The sequence below is a fragment of the Xyrauchen texanus genome, chromosome 1 (assembly GCF_025860055.1).
Source record: "Xyrauchen texanus isolate HMW12.3.18 chromosome 1, RBS_HiC_50CHRs, whole genome shotgun sequence".
NCBI classification, from domain to species: domain Eukaryota; kingdom Metazoa; phylum Chordata; class Actinopteri; order Cypriniformes; family Catostomidae; genus Xyrauchen; species Xyrauchen texanus.
The window spans coordinates 51,526,736-51,546,109 of NC_068276.1; the positions used below are offsets into that span (position 1 = coordinate 51,526,736).

Genomic DNA, 19,374 nt, shown 5'->3' on the forward strand with positions numbered 1-19,374 from the left:
CTGGACAATATGTATTACTAGGGCTTCACAATTAATCATATTTTAACCATCACAATGGTTTCTGCCTCTCATTTATAATTAAGCATAACCGTATATGGTATTAGTTAGCTAGCAAGCAGAAATGATCAGCCAGGTGAAGTTGCAAATTGTTGTTCGTTTTCATTATATGCTTCAGATGATATACTAAATCAAAAGCTCTTTCGTAATCCATTTTCACATTCACTGTCCTATCGCAATCTCTCAGAAGTTCGCCACTGACCAATCACTGTTTCACATTTGAACACGCTCTGAAATACAGAACCGCAGATGTTTACGAGTATCGTATGTGTGCTGCTCTGATCTGTAGTGTGTTACACATACCACACATTAGGATAATGATACAGTGTTATATCTGTCTCAGAGCAGTTCTGTGCTCTGCACATTCATTAATTCCATCTTGTGCTCTGATTATGTGTGTTATACAGAACAGCCGTGCTCTGAGTTCGGTCAAAGGCTTTCTAGCAAGTCAGTCCACTGTCGGCCATCTTTGGAACACTCTCGGGAAAGTATTTACAGTCATGCCAGTGCAGCTCCTATCTACTTGAATGGAGGAAGACCAAAATCTGAAAAAATGGGTGGTCAAGATTAGGATCAAAGAACATGTTTCAAATCAACAATAAAATCTGACAATACTGCAATATATTGCAATTCTTTACTTAATATTACTCTAAAAAACTAAATTGTCGCGGCTTGTATAGCTAATGCGCATGCGCGTTCATGTCTGTATCTAAAAGGTGATTGGTTCTTTTAACTGTAAGGTGGGACTTCCTCTCTATATCTGTTTTCCATTGGGTGCTCAGAGCTCCTTGGTTGAGCATTCCAATTTCTTCCATTCATTTTAATAGAAGTGGCCCATCTCTGCTAAATAATTTCCAGTTCAAGTTCGTCCACCTCTCTATCATTTTCAATATTTTTTTTTTGTTGATGTTCAAATTGTGCAGCCCTGTAATATAAATAATAATAATGATGTTAATAATGATAATTGGGATTGCAAATCTTTAGCAAAATAATCATGATTATCATTTTGACAATTATCATGCAGCCCTTTTGTATTACATATTAAGATGTGCATTTCACTACCAAACTACGACAGCTTGTCTGAGTGGTTTTGCTGCTCATTATTACTGTTTCTTGTACCTATTCTATACCTTTTCATACTCTATTCTATTGGTTAAAGGGATAGTTCACCCAAAAATGTCTGAACAATTGTGTCATAATTTACCCTCTTGATGTTCCAGATCCATATTTATCCAGATCCAACTTACTTTTTCTCTCTCCATGGAACAAAAAAGGAGAAATGTTAGACAGAAAGGTAGAGACTGACCGCCTCCGTCACCATTCACTTTCATTATATGGAAGTTTTTTCTTTCCTTAAACCAGACAAAACCTCTCCAGGTGAAACATTGGTGTGTGTGTGTGTGTGTGTGTGTGTGTGTGTGTGTGTGTGTGTGTGTGTGTGTGTGTGTGTGTGTGTGTGTGTGTGTGTGTGTGTGTGTGTGTGTGTGTGTGTGTGTGTGATATTACAGCCCTGACTGAGACGCAACTTGAAACATTTATTTTCAAATGACCATAGCTGTCTATTACTGTTGCTCTTTATGTGGTAGCCAATATCTCTGTTAGGACCCATTTACAACACAACCGCCTAGATTTTTTTCATACAGCCTGTGCGTGTACAGTAAATGTGTGTCTTGCTAGTGAGTTTACTCATGAGCCATTTTTGCACTAAAGATCCCATTTATACAAGATAAATAATTGTTCTTATATAAAGCATTTAGACCACAGTGAAAAACAGCCTTTTAAATGGCATTATAGAGATATTATCAAATATGACATGTCCTTGGGCTTTATAGTCAATGCAAAAGTTGCACAGCTCAGGTGAACATCATTGGTTGGCTGTTTCCATGCCGATAAGCGATGTTTCCATGGTGATGGTAACCGCTGGCTTGACTGCTATTGGCTAAAAGATCAAGCAGGGTGAATGAGGTAATGTAAGCTATGGTCTTGCAGTATACTGTAGTTCTGTTTGAAATCAAGTGTTTGAGGATGACGATATCAAACTGTATACTTGCGTGACGAAATGAACTGAATCATGTCAGCATACATATCACCCTGCAGCTCTCATCTGGTTGAGCACAAAAGCTCAGCAGGGTTGAACCTGGCCAGTACCTGGATGGGAGATCTCCTGGGGAAAACTAAGGTTGCTGCTGGAAGTGGTATTAGGGAGGACAGCTGGGGGTGCTCATTGTGACGGGGACACTATACTGTAAAAGTACCAATCTTTCAGATGAGACGTTAAACCGAGGTCCTGACTCTTTGCGGTCATTAAAAACCCAGGGCACTTTTTTAAGGAGTAGGTGTGTAACCCCAGTGTCCTGGCCAAATTAACCCCCATTGGCCCTTATCTATCATGGCCTCCTAATAATCTCCATCCCTGAATTTGTTACATCACAGTGCTCTCCTCTCCACCAATAGGTGGTGGGGGGGTGGGTGTTCTGGTGCACTATGGCTGCCGTCGCGTCATCCAGGTGGTAAGAGATTCCCCCTATACCATGTTAAGCGCTTTGAGTGCCTAGAAAAGCGCTATATAAATGCAAGGAATTTTTATTATTATTATTATTATTATTATTATATATGAATAAACAACTAATTTCCATGCAGTTGATCAGGGTCATAATCAATGATTGTCGACGGAGTACATTTTTAAAGTATCCTGAGATTTGCCTTGACTGATGTTCCACTGTAATTACTGTTTTGAACCAAGAACCAACTATACAATAATGTATGTCTTTTGCCCAAAAATGAGTTGCAGGTCTGTTCTGATCAGGTCATTGACAAGAAAAAAAATAAAGCCAAATGCAAATAATATAATGCAACTAGCTATATAATTTTACGTATTTAGGAAGGATTGCAAAATAAATAAATTATCAGTTTTTTAAATTGAAGGCTGTGCATCCAGTCAAACTTTACTGTATTTTGGCACAAATTCAGTTTAATTAATAGGTAGATGACATAATGGAAAGGTTACTGACATGACCCCATCCTTAAAAACACTGAACAAAACTATAGGTTCACCTGCAAGGAGAATAAACATGGTTTGTGCTAGTAACAAAATGTTTGTGCAGTAAATTATTGACTACCGAAAGTTGAGAGACGTTTAGAATAAGGTAAAAAAGCATTCAGTAATAGCACATATCATTTGGCCTGTGTAATTCATAGTAATTTTAAGCTAATACATTTCACAATTTTCACATTTGATTTTAAGAATTTGTTTGTTTGTTTAATTTATTGGTAACACTTTACAAAAAGGTTCCATTTGTTTGTAATAGTTAACATGAACTAACAATGAACAATATTTTTACAGCATTTATTAATATTGGTTAATGTTAATTTCAGCATATACTATACATTTTTTTAATTAAAATTTGTATTTGTTTGCATTTGTTAATGCACTATGATCTAATAATGAACAATTGTATTTTTATTAATTAATATTAACAAAGATTAATAAATGCTTTAAAAATATGTATTGTTCATTGTTAGTTCATGATACCTAATGTATTAACTAATGTTAACAAATGGTACCTTATTGTAAAGTGTTACCATTTTTATTTATTTTTTTATTTTATGATTGTAAAAAATTCGTCAAAATGTTGGTACCGTATTCGGTCACCACTTGATGTCTGATGTAAAATCTGTGTCGTGAAGCAAAACCACTGTATCATTGTACATATCAAAGAAACAAATGTCATATTTCCTAATTCTTTGTCAGGGGTGGAAAGAGTACTGAAAAATCATACTCAAGTAGAAGTACTGTTATTCCCAAAAATGTTGGGAAAGTAGCTGTCCTAAAAAATGCTCAAGTAAGAGTAAAAGAGTAGCTAATTTAAAAGTACTCATGAGTAGTGAGTATTGAGTACCGAGTTGCAAAACCTATGCCCCATTATAATGAACACTGTATGCCAAATTTTAAAATGCATCACTTATCTATGATAAACACTACATGAATCTGATTCCAAAAAAATAAAAGGGAGACAAGATGAAAAGATTAAAAAGTTATTTTCAATACACTGAACACCATTTTAAATCATAATGTATGAAAGTTGTTTGGTACAGGGGCTACATCATACATAAAAAGGAATAATTCACCCAAAAATGAAAATTCTCTCATCATTTACTCACCCTCATGCCATCCTGGATGTGTATGATTTTCTTTCTTCTGCAGAACACAAATTAAGATTTTTAGAAGAATATAACAGCTCTTTTGGTCCATACAATGAAAGTGAATCGGTGCTAAAATATTGAAGCTCCACAAATCACATAAATCAGCTTGAAAGTAGTCTAATCCATGTGCCTCCAGTGGTTTAATCCATGTCTTCAGAAGCAATTATGATAGATGTGGTGAGAAACAGATCAATATTTAATTCCTTTTTTTTACTATTTATTCTCCTCCCTGCTCAGTCAATCTCCACTTTCACTTTCTACTTCTTTTGTTTTTGGTGATTCACATTCTTCATGCATATCGCCACCTACTGGGCAGAGAGAAGAATTTCTACCAAAAATGGTCTTCAATATTTATCTGTTTCTCTCCCACGCCTGTCATATCAATTCTGAAGTCATGGATTAAACCACTGGAGTTGTATGTATTACTTTTACTCTGCATTTATGGGCTTTTTGGAGCATCAACATTTTGGCACCCCTTCACTTACATTGAATGGGCCTACAGAGCTGAAATATTCTTCTAAAAATCTTCATTTGTGTTCTGAAGAAAGAAAGTCAGACAGATTGCATGAGGTTGAGTAAATGAGAAAGAATTTTAATTTTTGTGTGAATCATGTGTTTAAGTAGCACATGGGGGACCACATTGTCCTCCTTTTGAGATACAATGTTCCACATTGATTTAGTTATTGTATCTTTTAAGCCCGACAATAGCGGTGTTCTCATTCTAATGCATGATGCACATATTTTTGAAGTTTGTGACTGGTGGAATATTCTGCTTAAGTATTGCTCTGCAAATGTTGTTACTTTTCTATCTTTATAAAAGCTAATCATAATTATAAAATATTTTTTCATCTCTTCTTTCCTGGTAATAATCATCACTGGTCAGTATTATTAAAAAACAAACAATATTTTAAAAAATATTATTATTATTATATTTTTATTTATTTATATTTTATAATTGTTTTATTCTATTACATTAATACTTCTGAAGCTACTCAAGTTATTCGGCCAAAAGTAGTGAGTGGTTTTCTTGTTATTGTTGTTTCATTAATAGCCTGACAGCCTACTAGTCAGTACTCAATTCGGTTACATGTGCACTTCAAGTCCAACATTTTGATACAAATATGATTTTTGTCCCACTGTTTAAATTAACTTTAGACATAAACAACTGTGTTTACGTTAATGCCTCACCAAGACGGGTATTGGTGGAATTATAAAGTGTATTTGATCATTTAGGCGCGAACACGCATTAGTGTTCAAACATTAGCCACCTGTTAATCAAACGGCACGTAGCAACAGACATCAGGAAATAAAAAGTCAATCTTTTATATTTCACCTAGATCAACAACGGCTCTTGCTAGCTTGATTGATGTTGGTACGACCCTCCCGTTTTATCGTTGTCTAGGTAGTAGGGAGAGCGACATTGTCCCACCCAAAGCACAAAACACACCGTTTATACACTGGGAGAGGGTGAATGAGGCAGGCAGAAACAGTGTAGTAAAAGGATATACACAGATTTATTGACAATATCAACCGTGTACCATTTACAATACAAAACCATCCAGAAAGAAAAATGTGTTTTACTAATATTTCACTATGCACATTGAATACTGCAGACGGGGAGGAAAAGTAACTGGACAATGCCAAATCAAAGAAATGAATAAACAAAACATTCAATCTTCCTAATCTTTTGGTTCAGTAAGCCTACTTTAAAACAGAAAAAAGAAAATGTAGAAACAAAAATCTTCAACGTCCGTGACATTGTATCTATGCTATACTAACTAACCAAAATAGAAATACAGCGGGTGGCACTTGCACCTAACCTAGTGTGATTATACAGCATTTCGTTCTACGTGTGCAAAATGTATATCACGTGACAGAACTTACCTACTCCTTTTTCCTCCAGCCAGCACAAGTACATTGAAACAGTCCAAAAATAAGTTTACATGGTCAAAAACCACAGTCAACCAAGACATCAAGAGAGACATTCAAAAGCATTCGGAAGAATCTGAATGCGGAGCGAGCTCCTTGTGTTGGCGTCTGCGTGCCCTTTTATATGATCGCGGCTTCCGGTTATGGGCGTAGGCATCACAGTGACATCATCAACTCGGATGATCGGCAGTAGCGTAAACTAACCAGAATCTGCGAAAAGTGAAGGACAGCAACCGAGAGAAAAAAGGGAGAGAAAATAAAACTCCAAAAGAAATCCATTAACGTCACACAGGGACGTAACAGATGTCATGAACACCCCTATTCTAGATGTAGAATATAGGCTAAATATAGAAAGTCTTCTCAAAAGTTTGATCGAGGACATCTCTCTTTTTTTCCGATAAACATCTAGATAATTTTATTGCCCAGCCCTATTGATAACATTGTATTAAACTCTCACAGCAGCCCAATAATCTCAGTGATAAATAGTTAAATTACAGGATACATTATAGGCACACAGAATCTAATTAGCAGAAATATGAAATTTACCTTGATAGGTATCTTCAAATTAGAGGCAGGATTAATGCTGATATATGGCTGGAGCAAGTTAAACTCGCATGACACAATCATGCAATTGGCCTTTTTCACTGCGAAAAGCACTTTCAGGTGCAGCCGGTTATGTTCAGCTGTAAACTGTGCTTGAGGCATCCTCCACAGTTGGCGCCAGATCTACAGCTGCCGTTCAAGTTTTTTTATGTGTGATTTGATTTGACGGGTCACGAGACTCTCCCTCGCCAATCATGTTGATAGATACAAATAAAATCAGGATGGGGAAGTAGCGAACACAGACTGTGGGAAAATAACGCAGTAAAAGTACAGTTACAGCACTTAAAATGTACTCAAGTAAAAGTATGTCATCTTTAAACTACTTATAAAAGTAAAATTCATGGGAAGAAGTAGTTAATTACAGTATTTGTAATTCATTACTTTCCATCCCTGTTCTTTATTACCGAAATTCTTTCAACTTTCAAAAATGAGCTAACTTGATTTTAAATGACAAAATCAGTTGCCTGAGGATAATTCTACCATAACTGTACTTCACAGAATTTGCTTCAGAGATGCAATTTACTGACACCAGGCCTCTTTTAAAGAGTCTTTTGTTAAAGGGCAGGTTTAGGGGTGGCATGTCTGAGGTAAGCAGATTCACTCCAGTGAGTGTTGTCTCTGGGGTCTCATAAGTCTACCTAATTGCTTCCTGCCGCAGTCTCTTCAACAGATGCTAATTGGAGATTCTAAAAGACATTTGACTGTTCTACTCTCCTGGTCACAAGAGAAAAGCAGCACACATACACAGACACTTGCTCGTGTGTAGATAAATACATTTGCAGAGTAAAGTTTCAAAATCTTCAACAAGGAACCAATTTGTATCCAAATGATAGCATTTGTCATGCTGAGCTGATGGCTGAGGTCTTTTGTGTTCCCCTTTAATCATTTTTCCTATATAGAATATATAGATAAAGAGCATGTAGCCAGAGTGAAACGTCAGGATAGGAATTAAAAGGAATTTAAGTATTCTGATTCTGATTCCTTTTAATGATTCAGTTTCTTTAATGATTCCATTAAGAATTTGCAGATAAGAAATGGAATTCTTATTGTATCTGTTGCCTTTAGCAGTGTATAGCCATATTATGAGATTATTTAAGATTTCAACAGAACACGTATATACAGAAATAAACGTAATACAATTCTTGCAAAAGGTGTATTTGCTTGGATTTTTCAACCAGCAACCTTCTGATTACAAGTTATGTGCTTTAGCCCACTACGCCACCACCACCACCCATATTTTAGCTAAAGAAAAATCAACCTACTGTTTCCGATTTCATTGTGAGATCAGTCTGGATTTATTCATATGGGTTTTTGATTCACTAAAAAGAACCAGCTCTTAGGAGTTATTTGTTCAGAAATTGGACTACACTGGTAATGTGACATCTGAGTACTAGTGCAGGAAACACTGTCAGGGTATTTATACTCATAAACCAATTATCAAAGTGGTTCAAAACACACAATTTGTTTATATTTCAATGTAAAAAAAAAAATGGGAATATATAATAATGCATTCCATAAATATTCATGCATTTTATAAACAATGTGAAAAGAACATTGCAATTTGAAATGTTGCAATGAAACTAAACTTGTACATACAATAAAGATGCTTCTGTTATTTTTTTTCCCCATGCAAATGCAAATTGACTTTTCAGAGCTTTTGCTCTGCCGTTCACCCAGGGTCTTTAGCCATTGCCTCAAGCCAGGGAGCCTCGCTCTCCCTGGCTTCGATCATTGTCAGTGAATGATCGAAGCGGTTCCATTTCCCCTCGGGTTGAATGGCATTCCTGAGCCCCCTAGATGTGCAGTTTTACAGCGTGTTACAGTCGGAAGGAGCGGTTCCTCCAGGCCCTCGTGATGGCGACTGAAGCCGAAAAAGGGTGGCGCCTCTCGGCTTGAGGCAGAGGCTACAGGCCCTGGATGATCAGCAAAGCAAAAGTAGTGAAAAAATTACCATGTCAATGTATTGGGAGCGTCTGCACTCCACGGTCTAATTCACGGTGAGCGAAGCCGGGGAGGGTGGCTCATCTTGGCTGGAATGGCATGTCCGAGCCCCCTGGATGTGCAGTTGAACGGGATTTGATGAAAAAATGCAGTCGGGAGTATGTTCTCCATAACCTCAGTGATAGTGACTGAAGCCGAGGAGGGTGGATCAGATCGCGGTTCCAGATACAGAGTTCTTTGTCGACAGTATGGCAGTAACATGCTATAACGGCACACCGTGCATAAAAGCGCAAACACAAACAAACACTGTCCATGGTTTTCCACTCCAAAACTTCGTGAAATAGCATCAGGTGTATATATACAACCCTCATATCGTTGTTTTCATCTTTTCAGTAGCTACACGACCCATCGCAGGCTTTATCCAGAGACAAACATGGATGACACAAACCTTTATGTCACTCGTGTCGACTGTCCTGTTTGCCTATTTTTGAATCACAACTGCACAGAAAATTGAAGGAGGGCTCATTTTGTTTCATTTTCCATGTTTTGATTTTCACTCTTGACACGTTTAATAAAATCTTATTGTTGTAACTTTGCGATCGTCAGAATCTCTTTAAAATATGAAATCTTAAGACCCAGATCTTTCGAATTATATATTGGATGTCAATATTTGTTTAAAATTTCAGTTTAAACAAAAATTTAATGTAAATAAATAAACAAGTGGGTCATTTTTACCCACCCGTCATTAAGAGGTTAGCTGTGGTGTTTTGTCTGCATTGTTGAAATAATGCTCATTAGAGAACCATTAATGAATTGAAACCAAATCTTTTGGTTCTAGTGTTTTAATTAAATTGTAAACCGTTCTGAAAAAGAACCTGTTTTGGTTTCCAACCCTTCTGGTAAGGCACATTGATGGCAGTGTATTTGAATTTTCAGAATTTGAAGAAACATTTCCTCAAGGTGTTTTGCTACTTTGCTGTGATTGAGTAGTCTCAATTCCAGCTGTCATCTGTTGCACAATGATGTCTGAATGAAAAGTAATCTTATAGGAGCCTTGAAAGGTTTGAAATCGGTGTGTTTGCGGTTGACCAGAATTCCAAGAAAGGGAAACAACAGGACTCAGTTCTGGCCTGTGTTTACTGCTCCTCTTTACTGACTGCTAGCACAAATAGCCTATTTCACACTGTGCAATATTTGAGCACAATTGTTAGTGGTGAGAATTCAGTTGCGGTCATGCTGAGGCTACCACGATATGAGTAATTTTATTTTACGATAATGATATATATCACAATATAGTACTTTTTTAATTATTATTATTATTATGAATACAAATTGGCTAATATATATTAAATCCAGTCAGGGAATTAAATTCTTCCAAATACTTCCTCTTTAATAATTTTCTCTTTATTTGGAACTTGACAATAGTCAAAGTAAAAACAAACATACACACAACTTGGTTTTAAATCATTCTTACCACAATGCTAAATTTCACATTATGTCACATTCACAAACTCAAGACCTTCCCAAAGCAATGCAACAAAGAATATAATTCATACAAAATAGATTGAAAGCAGCGATTTACTCAGCAGAAGCTATTTGAAACACATAGGAGGCTGCTGTCAGTTAAGTAACATTTGACGGATGATCTTGCTTCTCGATTGGACTTGATTGTGATAAGACTTGATTTTTTTATATTTACTTTAGTCACTGTCGCTATGGTTACAGGCGTTATTCTGTCACGGGAATAGAAAATGTGCTTAACTTCAATTATATACTCATACAGGCAGTTAAAGAACCGCTCATGTAAGCTGTATGAACAGGACAATTTGAGAGTCCATCTGTTAGTAAGTTTGGTTGATGATCCCCAACACCAATTTTGTGAATGTAGCCTTAGAGAATTTAATCTTGGTGCATGCAATATCATGAAAATATGTAACTGTTTGTATAAATTGCCAAGAAAAAAACTCCCTTCAGATTGCAGTAGTCAGTGCAATATACGTCAAATGCAATGAGTCATGAATTTACATGCTCAAGCAAATGGCATTAGGCATAATTGAGGAAGCTCTCTTTATAGAATTCATTAAATTTCTATGAATAAGAAATAAAGAAGGAATGACTAATATTGCTGCTGAATTCACATGCAAACAAAGCGATTTAGGCATTGGCAGTTGTGTAATCAAAAGAGAGCACTCGTAGCGGGAGACAGAAATCTGGTAATGTGATACTGACACTTTGACAAGACGAGTGAAAATACTGATTGACTGGATGAAGGGCAAAAACTGTTTTCTAAATAACATTTGCTTTCCAAATTGACACGGTTACAGAACCCAGAGTTCCGCTCTGTCACCATGGAGAAATTACATCTCAGTGTCTCTGCATGACAATATGTTACGTCATTCACATCTCTGTGCTGCTGCTCACTATCATCCTATTGTCTAGGCTGGACATACTGTATATACTTCACATGTAGTTTTAAAAGTGTAATTGATCAACAACAAAATAGGATTGATATTCTTAAAGGAATTGTTCATTCCAAAATAAAAAATTATCATTATTCACTAGCCCTCGTCTTTTTTGAAACCTGTATGCTATAAATTTTTCTGTTGAACACAAGAGGAGACATTTTTGAAACATGTTTATGCAGATCTTGCCATACAATGATATTTCAATGCGAAAACTAATTGTTATTACTTTTGATTCATTCTGAGCTGAAACAGTATTTTTTTCCGTTTAGGTTCGGGCATTCCACAGCCTCCTTTCGAAATGGTTACCGGTTAGAACAAAATAAAATAACAGCTAATAATGCTCTTTTAAAATGACAGTATTCTGTGCTAAGGGTGGGTGAAATACCTGATCTCACAAGAGAAACAAGGCACAAATTAATGACTCTAATGAGCCAGTTCTTTTGAATCTACAGTGTGAAACATACAGTGTGACCAGTGTAGTCTGATGCTAAAAACATGCTAGCATCATGCTAACACATGTTAGCATCACCTAGCGAAGTGCTAAAACATGCTAAAAACGTGCTAGCATCATGCTAACACATGCTAGCATCGCCAAGCGAAGTGCTAAAAGATGCTAAAAACGTGCTAGCATCATGCTAACACATGCTAGTATCACCTAGCGAAGTAATAAAAAATGCTAAAAACGTGCTAGCATCTGTCTGTCTATCTATCTATCGCTCTATCTATCTGAGGGTCAATATCTATCTATCTATCTATCTATCTATCTATTTGAGGGTCAATATCTATCTATCTATCTATCTATCTATCTATCTGAGGGTAAATATTTATCTATATCTATCTATCTATCTGAGGGTAATACCTGTTTTGGAAAAGCAATATTGGGAACTTGCCTCAGCAAAATTTGAACAAATAAGGAATTTTTTTCCGATGTGGGGGAATTTTCAGAATAGAAATCATATAGTATTGAGCCTATGTAAAGTAGCATCTTTTTAATAAATTTATTCTTAATATTAAATACATCCCTAAAAATAGTTCAAATATTTAAAATATTTATTTGGCCTCCTAAAATCAGTTAATAGACTAAATCTGTCTTTCCTGCGTGCACACACTGCACGTTTGGACCAAACGTCACATATTGTGAGCCGAATTATTTTTATTTTATACTAGTGGTGTCCTTCAGAATCAAAGCGCATGCTTGTATTCTACTAAAAGAGAGAAGCCTCGTTTTGTTCTGGCAACAGGAAGTGGTGTAATTCTGAAAATGGACTGTGATCTCATTTGGTCTTTGGTTTCATTAAAAAAAAATGATCAGAAAAAAATGTACTGGTTACCAAAATTATAAAATTAGGTTTTCACTCTGGAACAATTTAAAGGGATTTCGTTCCTGTTTTTGGTTACATTCTGCAAAAACAATTAAAATGTTCGGTTTTATTTTTTGTTACTTAAACTGTTTTTAGTCCCTGGTTCATAGTAACCCCAACTGTCAAGCTTCAAAAAGGACAAAAAAACAAAATGCACTTAAAAGCATCATAAACGTGTCATATAAGTGACCCGCTTGTGTGTAATTTATGTGAAGAACATTCTGCAATTGTATCTGCTTATCACTGATATTCCAAAGCTCGGTAAATCAGTGTCATTGATGTTCCGCACATTAAGTCATTGAATAGCTTTGGAAGACTTTGAACTATACTTTGGACTACTATATTGTCATTGTTATTGTCATTATTGGAGTTTAACAGCCATGGTAACTACAAACAGTTGATGTATAACAATAGCATAAAGATTCTTCAAAAAAATTTACTTTTGTGTTACACAGAAAAATAAGTAAGAAAAGTAGACAGTCTTAATTAGTAAATAATTGCAGAATTTCGATTTTCAGGTGAACTATTCCTCTAGAGATATACCTAGAAAGCTTGCTTAGAAATCAAACATTTCTACAAACATTGCAGTCAGGATTACGCAAATCTGTCCATTGAGTCACCAGAAGTCACATCTGACTTGGATTTAAACACCAATAGCATGTAATAGTATTGTGATGAGATGCCATAAAGCTCATAAAATACCTCGTAAAATGTTCTATTCTTATCCCAGACAACTAGAGGTTAGTTGGTATTTGGTTGGCTCAACCAGCGCCATGAGTTTGGGGTGGGACTATCTGGTTGTTCGACCGATGGCAGCCAAGGGTAATGTTAGGGAAACCTTGTGTCACAGAAATGGCACCTTTAAGAACTTAATGCAAGAGTGCAAATTGTACAAATCATTTTTTGAAAGTGTTTGCTTTTTCACTCATTTGGTAAAAAAATATTTTCCCTGTATCAGGTGGATGGATGGATGGATAGATGGATGAATGAGATCATGCACACACACACGTGCACACACACGCGCCCCCACACACACGGACACACACACACAGACAGACATACAGAGTGAGAGAGACACTCCTGAATGATCTGGGGGATTTATTGCCTTGTTTGAGAGAAGAGAAGCAGTGGTCAAAGAGACTTCCCCAAGAGGGATTTGAACTTTCCTCTTTCTTTTCATACAGAGCTCACACCAGCAAGCCTCCTTCCCCTCTCCACCTGCTCTGTTAGGGTGTCAATAACTATATTACAGGATATATGACCAGGGGCCAGCACACATTGTTTTTTACACTTTCTTTCAACCCACACAGTACAGATTTATATATTATTCATAAAACAATAGGCCAGGTGACACATTTTATTCGAAAACGCCTGCAGCACTGTCGGGCAAAAGCAAGATTTCTACTCCTGTGCCTTTTAAATCATGATGAAAATGTGCAGCAAGGTGCACAGTAAGGATGTGCATGAGTAATCAACTTATCGAGTACTTGTTCAGCTTTTAATATCCAACTAGTAAAAGCACTACTCGAAAATCACATTTTGTTTTTCCTTTGCGCATTTGCCTGCCATGGGCAACAATGACACTGCATCTCTCATCTTAAATCTTTCTGTTACAAAAACATTCATTCACTGTGCATACATGACATTGTTAAAGGAATAGTTCACCCAGAAGAACATTCTGATACTATTTAAAGTGATTGTATTGCTTCAGGAGACTTGGAATGTATGTTTCTATGTTTGAGTGAAAAAAAAAAGTTTTGTCTTTTTTTTTTTGTCTAGATGTTGTTCATTCATAGGGCAAAAAGTTTGCATAACATAAATAGCTTCTTTGGTTGAAGTTAAATTCTACATTTCAAATAATTGATTACTCATTTACTTAGGTGTTCGAGCAGTGTCTTTATTTACAATTTCGGTACCCTAGATAAGATTGTGATTGTTGGATTGGGGAGTGGGTGTGAGCATGCATGGCAATGGACTAGCATGGTGGTGGATTAGTGTGGCAACCGCATCACTAACACAACCGAGACTTCCAGCGATACCCTCCATCATGACAATGCTATTTAGAAACGCACATAGAAAAACTGTATTTTGTATCTTTTATCTAGTGTGTGGAGACATCCATGGGCAGTTCTTTGACTTGATGAAGCTCTTTGAAGTAGGAGGGTCTCCAGCCAGCACACGGTACCTTTTCCTGGGTGATTATGTCGACAGAGGATATTTCAGTATTGAAGTAAGTCACTACTATTGGCTTAGAGCTAAATGTTTTCTCAAATTATTATCTTTATAGTTTAAAAACAGAAATAAAATTGTTTTGAATTTTAATCTGCTTTTGTTGTAAATTGACTCATTCAAGAAGTTACTAAGTATTCAAAGAGTACATTAAATCTAATCCTTCTTTGTTAATCTTATTTTTGTGTCCACAGTGTGTGCTGTACCTATGGGCCTTAAAAATCCTTTACCCCAAAACGCTGTTTTTGCTCCGCGGGAACCACGAATGTAGACACTTAACAGAGTATTTCACTTTTAAACAGGAATGTAAGTATGCTTGCCACCCACATGACCAATTAACCGTAACACATAAAACTGTTGCGTTTTGCCAGACATTCATCTTAAAGTAAACTGTCATCTGTAGAAAAATAAATCGGGCCTGTTCTGGTCACAGATAATTTTTCATACTACCTCTTTTTTTTTTCTGACATTTCTAGTTAGAGCTAAAGCCACTTCCTGGATCAGTATTTGATGTCAGGAATTGTATTGGCTTAACTTAATGTTTACACATGTCAGAACTATTGCTCTTGGATTAGGGATGGAAGAGCCTCCACCCTAAATTAAAGCTGTTGAAGTGTTTGGATGACCTTTTTAAGACTTTCCGTCTCTAGCTAGCACACTGGACTGTGTATGAGTGAGAGTGAGCGTGTGTATTGATGTTTGGTTTGGCTGGTAGGCATTTACTTTTCCCTGCCTCTCAATTGGTCGTGTTCCTCCATCCCCGACAGGTAGAATTAAGTATTCGGAGCGGGTGTATGATGCGTGTATGGATGCCTTTGACTGCCTTCCTCTGGCAGCGCTCATGAACCAGCAGTTCCTGTGTGTTCATGGAGGATTGTCGCCTGAAATCACAAACCTTGACGACATCAGGAAAGTATGTATATTACAGAGCAGTGTCATACCAACCTTTGATTTGTAATTTCACCCATCTCTGGTCATATAGGGTAATTTTGAACACCAATTGTTTTTATATGTGTGAAAATAATTCTATATTATGTGTGTTTATTGTCTTAAAATAAAGTGATCTTTTTAATTACCAAAAAGAGACTGCAGGAACAAAATAGACTGTAAATGTAGTTACTCTCAATAAAATGACCTTAACACATTGTCATTTCCAAGCCAGAACAAACGGTGTTCTCATTGAACAAGGACTTTTTTTGAAAGCATTGTTTTCCACAAAGTCTTCCATTTAGTAGTGAATACTTGTCAAAACACAAATGAGAACCAAAATTGATTTATCCAGACGAAGAAAAAAAAATACTCCAGCTCCAAAACCTAGTGAGTTGCATTGATGTCTACTGTCTACATAAACAGCTGGCTTCTAAGGCAGCTGAATGTGGCCAAGTCGGATTTTTTTTCACTCACATGCGACAGATCTGTTAATTGGATGATCGTGTGGAACAGCCAAAAGTGTTTTGTATATGACATTTTCAAATCCGATCTGGGCCACTTTCATATGTGGAAATAAATCGGATACGTGTCATTTTTTTTTTCCAATATGTCTTTGGTGTGAACAGCCAGGTCAGATTTAATCAGATTTTTACATTAATCTACCTCAACATTCGTCATTTGCATGTTTGATTTCCAGCGTATAATATGCCTGTTATACGCTGGAACTTTTAATTGCGAGTCATATCTCTCTAGTTAATGCATTCAGTTTATTTTTAATGAAAGAAAATAAAAGTATAGGCTTCAACAGTTGGGCTCAGCAATTCATTTGGATTGCACGTTAAATATATGTATGAAAAGATACAGATGTAGATTTATATTCCGCTCTTTGCTTGTGTCACTTGCTCAGAAAACACAGTTTCTATGTTCCTTAAACTGTATCAAAATACAAATGCAAGCCAGTCAATGGAAATATGAAATAAATAAAGATAACTCTTCTTACCTTACTGTATGTAAGGCTATTTTCCCTGCTGTTTTTCAATTTTATGGTGTGTTTCACTCGTAGGTAATATCACACTTGAACTTCGATGATTATTTAAATTCCACCATATGAAGGCAAATGACTACATAACAATTCTTTATCCATCAACGGACATATATGGACATATATCTGCGTTAAAAATTGATAATTAATTTTTTCTCCCAATTTTGGAATGCCCATTTCCAACTACTTAGTAGGTCCTTGTGGTGGCGCGGTTACTCACCTCAACCCGGGTGGCGTAGGATTAGTCCCAGCTGCATTCCGCTTCTGAGATGTTCAATCCGTGCATCTTATCACGTGGCTCGCTGTGCATGACGCAGTGGAGACTCCCAGCACATGGAGGCCCATACTACCCTCCGTGATGCACACACAATTTACCACGTGCCCCATTGAGAGCGAGAACCACTAATCGCGAACACAAGGAGGTTATGCCATGTGACTATAGTCTCCATTGCAAACTACACCTTATTTGGTTGCTTAGGAGACCTCTCTGGAGTCACTCAGCACACCCTGGATTCGAACTCGCGACTCCAGGGGGGGTTGTCAGCGCCAATACTCTCTGAGCTACCCAGGCCCCCGATAATTAAATTTTGTATTATAATTTAATTCATTAATCATACTATAATGATGAACATGCCAGAGTTTGTTATACACATGCTCAAAGTGTGCTACACGCATGCGGGTCAGTTGAGGAGTGTCGGCTGTTCAGACCATTGTCTGATATGGTCTACAGTTAAAATGTCATGTGAACAACCCAACAAAACGTGTGATATTCAGATGTACCGATACTGAGCAGGTGTTGTTACACATGGTCTGCCACTGCGAGGACATGTCCTTCCTGTCTCCCTGTAGCGCTGTCTGATAAAATAATGCTTACATTGATGGAATGTTTAATAAAAGTAAAGTCGTGCAGACTTGACGCGCTGTCACTCCCGGACAAGAGAAATTCTTTAGAGGAGAGGTTTTAGTGGTTCAACTCGTTTCGCTTTGGGACCCAGATTTCACAATGGACACCAAGTGGCGACCCACCATAGTAAAGTACAAAACCTGAACTTAATAGATCCTGCATGGGTTACATTTTCTTGTAAATTGCATAGTTTTGTTCATGTATCAAGTGACATTATTTTTGTTGTCAAAAACAAACGTTCTCTCCACCCTTTTAAATGTTGATGCGCATATTTATTTTTATGAGCACATTATATGTAATGTTATATTTAATATTATATTATACAGCTTATTTCCTAATATTATCATCTTATCATATTCTAACATTCAAGCAAAAAAAAAAAAAAATCTCATCTGATGCCTCTCGAGGAGAAATTTCAGAGAGAAATAATTATTTAGAAAGAAAACTAATTTGAGGACTATTTTGTTTTTTAGAAATGTTGTTGCATTTTTTTTTATTTTTTTTTTTTCAGATAATATTTTGTTTCTTTTTTGAAAGAAAAAGAAGAAAACTTTTTGGAGAGAGAGATAAGAAAAAAATTGTAGGCTCATATATAACGCTCAAGAAGGCACGAAGACACCTTAAAAAAAATGTTCACCTTGTGAAAAATCTTTTTTCACAGTGCAGTTCAGGGCTTCCGTACTATAGCACAGTTGTGAGCAAAACTGTTTTCACCTTTTCTTTCTCACTCTTTGGCTAAGTGGAAAAAAAAAATCTATTAGAAAAGATTTATGAAAATATGAGTTGATTTAATAAAAGCCGTGCTTTTATCATGACTGAGATCAAAGACACTGATGATTAGGCAGAAGTCCTTTACCAATTCAGCTCTTATCCACACAGAGCCCTTAATTCAGTTTGGTTTTAATCTAGAGAGCGATTTAGATGGCGCACATGTTTATCTACATTCTTTTAAATGCAGTAGAGTCTTTTATTAGATGTCTGAGCTTTTATCCAAAAGGACGTAACCCTTGTAGAAAAACCACCACTTTGTAAGACCTTGGCAAACATTGCCAGAAAGGTACAGGCCTGAATAGTTCTATCCAGCTGAGTGGTTAGCTCATTGATTCTTGAAGTAAGGGAAAAAAAACCTGTTTAAAATCTTTTATTTTTATTTTATTTTATTTATAGCAAGTTTTTATTGCTAAATTAATTTAAAATTGACATATTTGTAGAAAAAGGTCTCAGCTAACGAACCATGTAAGGGAACATGTTTTTATAAAAATCCTTTTTTTCTGAAAATTGATATCATAACTTCATAACATCTTACTGAAATTTGTGTCAACTCCTTCAGACACACTAAAAAGCATGCTGCAGCCTGCTTTCTTTGGGTGGGAATAGTGCAATGTTCACGTATAATGTATATTTTTTCTCCATAGGTGAACTTCTCTACCATTAGCTTAAAGGTTGTTAATCAATGGCATATGCTTCTAGTAATTCCTGGTTGAAAACTTCATTATCCATCATTCTGAGGAGAAACGCTTTACCAATCAGAGAATCACTGCCTCTGCAATGACCTCCCACCAGCATGACTTTCTGTGAATCACACAATCGCGTTGGTCTTCCTACATCCTCAAACTACATAAATATTTGCAAATATCTGACTATTTTGCAATAAAATTTTAAAATCAATAGTTTTATATTTTTCCATAATTTTTAATTTAATTATGTCAT

The 19,374-nt window shown here is 36.3% G+C and overlaps 1 protein-coding gene across 4 annotated transcripts in view; it reads left to right on the plus strand.

The window, feature by feature from the left end:
• Positions 1-19,374, plus strand: part of LOC127647741 (protein phosphatase 3 catalytic subunit alpha) — a 133,653-nt gene that overhangs the window by 80,882 nt on the left and 33,397 nt on the right. For all 4 annotated transcript variants that reach the window (XM_052132188.1, XM_052132195.1, XM_052132202.1 and 1 more), the window contains exons 3-5: positions 14,665-14,789; positions 14,983-15,094; positions 15,556-15,701. In XM_052132188.1, coding sequence (XP_051988148.1) covers positions 14,665-14,789; positions 14,983-15,094; positions 15,556-15,701 — 383 coding nt within the window. The remainder of the gene's footprint in view (positions 1-14,664; positions 14,790-14,982; positions 15,095-15,555; positions 15,702-19,374) is intronic.